Source organism: Puntigrus tetrazona, chromosome 7 (genome assembly GCF_018831695.1).
Source record: "Puntigrus tetrazona isolate hp1 chromosome 7, ASM1883169v1, whole genome shotgun sequence".
In the NCBI taxonomy this organism is placed as follows: domain Eukaryota; kingdom Metazoa; phylum Chordata; class Actinopteri; order Cypriniformes; family Cyprinidae; genus Puntigrus; species Puntigrus tetrazona.
The window spans coordinates 23631493-23634261 of record NC_056705.1 but is presented as its reverse complement, the minus strand read 5'-3'; the positions used below and the strand labels follow the sequence as shown (position 1 = coordinate 23634261).

The window sequence follows — 2769 nt, the reverse complement described above, 5'->3', positions numbered from 1 at the left end:
TTTCAAAATATCGCATACACTCTGAACACCACAGAAGATTTGTCCTTTTAACATCAGAAATGCACGTCATAACAAGCTTTTTAGTTTAATAATCATAGATGACTGGTAGGTTACTGGACTTGTTTAAGAAGCATTTTTAGGTTTGTATTTTTAGGTTTCTTTGATCTAGTGCCACAGACGTTTGTAATGTTTTTCAAAGGAGTCTCTCATGCTCACCAAGACTGCATTTATTTGACCAAATAAATTAATAGTGAATTAATAGTGGTCGAACAATATATATTGCCAAAGCCGATATATTGGCCGATACATATTGGCCGTTTTTTTTTTCCCTGTTGAATTTCAGAATTTCAGCTTCACTGGACATATATTTACATCAGCATCGGCTGTCAAAAAAAACATATATAATGTTTTAACCACATTAAAATGTGTTGAGAAGATGTCTTTCTCGTATGCTAATTTGCTGCATGGGAAACATTTCTTATTATCAGTTCTTTGAAATTGTGCTTCTTAATATTTTAAGAAACTGACATTTTTAGGATGCTTTGATGTACTGAAAGAAAAAAATATTGGAAAAGACTGTTTTACCATCATTTAATGCACCATTGCAAAAATGAAAGTATTATTTGAGTGGTAAAGCACATTCATCTTGTCAGACGGTGTAAATCCTTGCTTTGGATTGTCACCCTTAATGGTTCTTCTCTTACTAATACACTTGGCGTCTCACCCTATTCCTCTGATGAGCGATAATGTATCAGGGGATGTGGTGTGACTTTGGCAGTCGTCAAACGCCACTGTTGGAAGGCAAGAAATGTCTAACAATTTTGGAAATGAGCACAGTATAGTGGGAGCATGGAGCTGTTGCCAGGAAATGAAAGTTACGACCTCTTCCACCCTCTGTCAGAAGCACTTAGTCCTATAAACTGGATGAGATTTTCCCTCCTCGCTCAAGCTCTAGCACAGCAGTTATAAGGAGGATGCTCGGGTTCTGGCATAAAATGGAGGCCGAGGGATGAGGCTGTGCAGTCGAAAAAAGAGGGAGACGCGATGAGGAGATGAGTGTCAGGGTTTACAGACGCAGCCTGAAGGATTCATCCCCAGAGATCAGCACTCACCTTCAATTACAAGCTTATCTCCCCCTCTCCCTCGCTCTCCATTCTTCGTTACCCTCCGCTCTGACTAGCATGCTAAGCGTACGTTCAGTCAAGAGCTTCATGGCAACTTGGCCAGATGGGCTTTGTGATGGCTGTTAGATTTGATTTATAGTGTTGTGCTCGACACCCGCTACACAGCCTGTGGCACAGACATGAGGAGCACGTATCTGCAGACGGCTTGCTAGGAGAAGAAAGGATGGGGGGGTTGCCTTGTTTTTAAGAGATTTAATCTTCTCTATCTGTTCTGTTTTTCAGCTCCATGCTCCAGCAGCACCTTTTTCTGTCACAGCAACATGTGCATCAACAACTCACTGGTGTGCAACGGCGTTCAGAACTGCGTTTACCCCTGGGATGAGAACCACTGTAAGGGTGAGTTGCTGCATAAACACCGCCTTCTGTTTCCTCACCTGCAACACCTGAAACAGTAACCTCTGTTTGTAGTTAAAATGCTATTCTTCTCTGAATAAAACCCTTCTGTTTTTGTAGCACCTTTTAGTGTTCTTGTTTTTTTTTTATATCATTTGGATTATGGAAAATTAATTTTTGAATATACACACTATACCAAAATCTCGGGTCAATAAGACTTTTAAAAAAATTTCATACTTTTCTATTTTAATAACTTTTAATGTGTCATTTATTGCTGTGATGGCATTTTTCAGTGTCACCTGATCCTTTAGAAACCATTTTAATTTTCTTAAATAATATTATTAGTAATATTAATATTATTTTGACGCATTTGAGTTGCGCAGCCAAAAGAAAAAGTAACTGTTCCTGCTTGTGCTGCAGTAACCTGCCTTTTCAAATGTTAAAAATAATAAAATAAAACTATAAACTACTTAAAAACAATAAAATAAAAAGTTTATTTCAGCTGAGGCAGCTGAAGACGCATCATCTTCACCTGCACTATAAACCAGTGCACTAGCAAAACACCTTTCTTTATCCTTTCTGCCTTTCTCTCTGATAATATTTATATATTTTCTTCTAAGCTAGCCTACTAATAAATGTGGCATTGTATACTACGAATATTGTTGGCTCTGTGATGAATTGCTTCTGCTTCTCTATTTTTAGATACAATAATCTGCTTAATGCATAAATATAAATTATGCACCAGACTTTTCGTTCACAAATTCAACTATTCTCTTTTTGAAGTTGTGAGCAACTATCAAATTCAAACATATCTATTATTTTGTGATGTATTTTCTCTGTCCACACATTGTATTCATGCAGCAAACTCGAGTGAATCTAATTTCAAGTTAAAAAAAACATTTCTTAATGCTTTTTAAATACGCTATATAACTAGATTTTAACTATTAAAAGTATGTTTAAATGTCGCTCTTTGTATCTCCACCCTCAGAGACAAAGTCCAAAGGACTCTTTCACCAAATCACAAAAACGCACGGCACTGTAATCGGCATCTCTGCCGGCGTGGTCCTGGTCTTGCTCATCATCTCCATCCTGGTGCAAATGAAGCAACCGCGTAAGAAAGTAGTGGCCCGTCGTCCGGCGGTCTTCAACAAGGGCGGCTTCCAAGAGGTCTTCGATCCCCCCAACTATGAGCTCTTTTCCCTCCGTGACAAGGAGCTGTCGTCAGACCTGGCCGAGCTGTCGGATGAGCTGG

At 38.7% G+C, this 2769-nt stretch overlaps 1 protein-coding gene across 1 annotated transcript in view; it reads left to right on the top strand.

Annotated features, from left to right (window-relative positions):
- Window positions 1-2769, top strand: part of LOC122348754 (neuropilin and tolloid-like protein 2) — a 14108-nt gene that overhangs the window by 9843 nt on the left and 1496 nt on the right. Inside the window, exons 8-9 of the mRNA XM_043244594.1 lie at window positions 1407-1520; window positions 2506-2636. Coding sequence (XP_043100529.1) covers window positions 1407-1520; window positions 2506-2636 — 245 coding nt within the window. The remainder of the gene's footprint in view (window positions 1-1406; window positions 1521-2505; window positions 2637-2769) is intronic.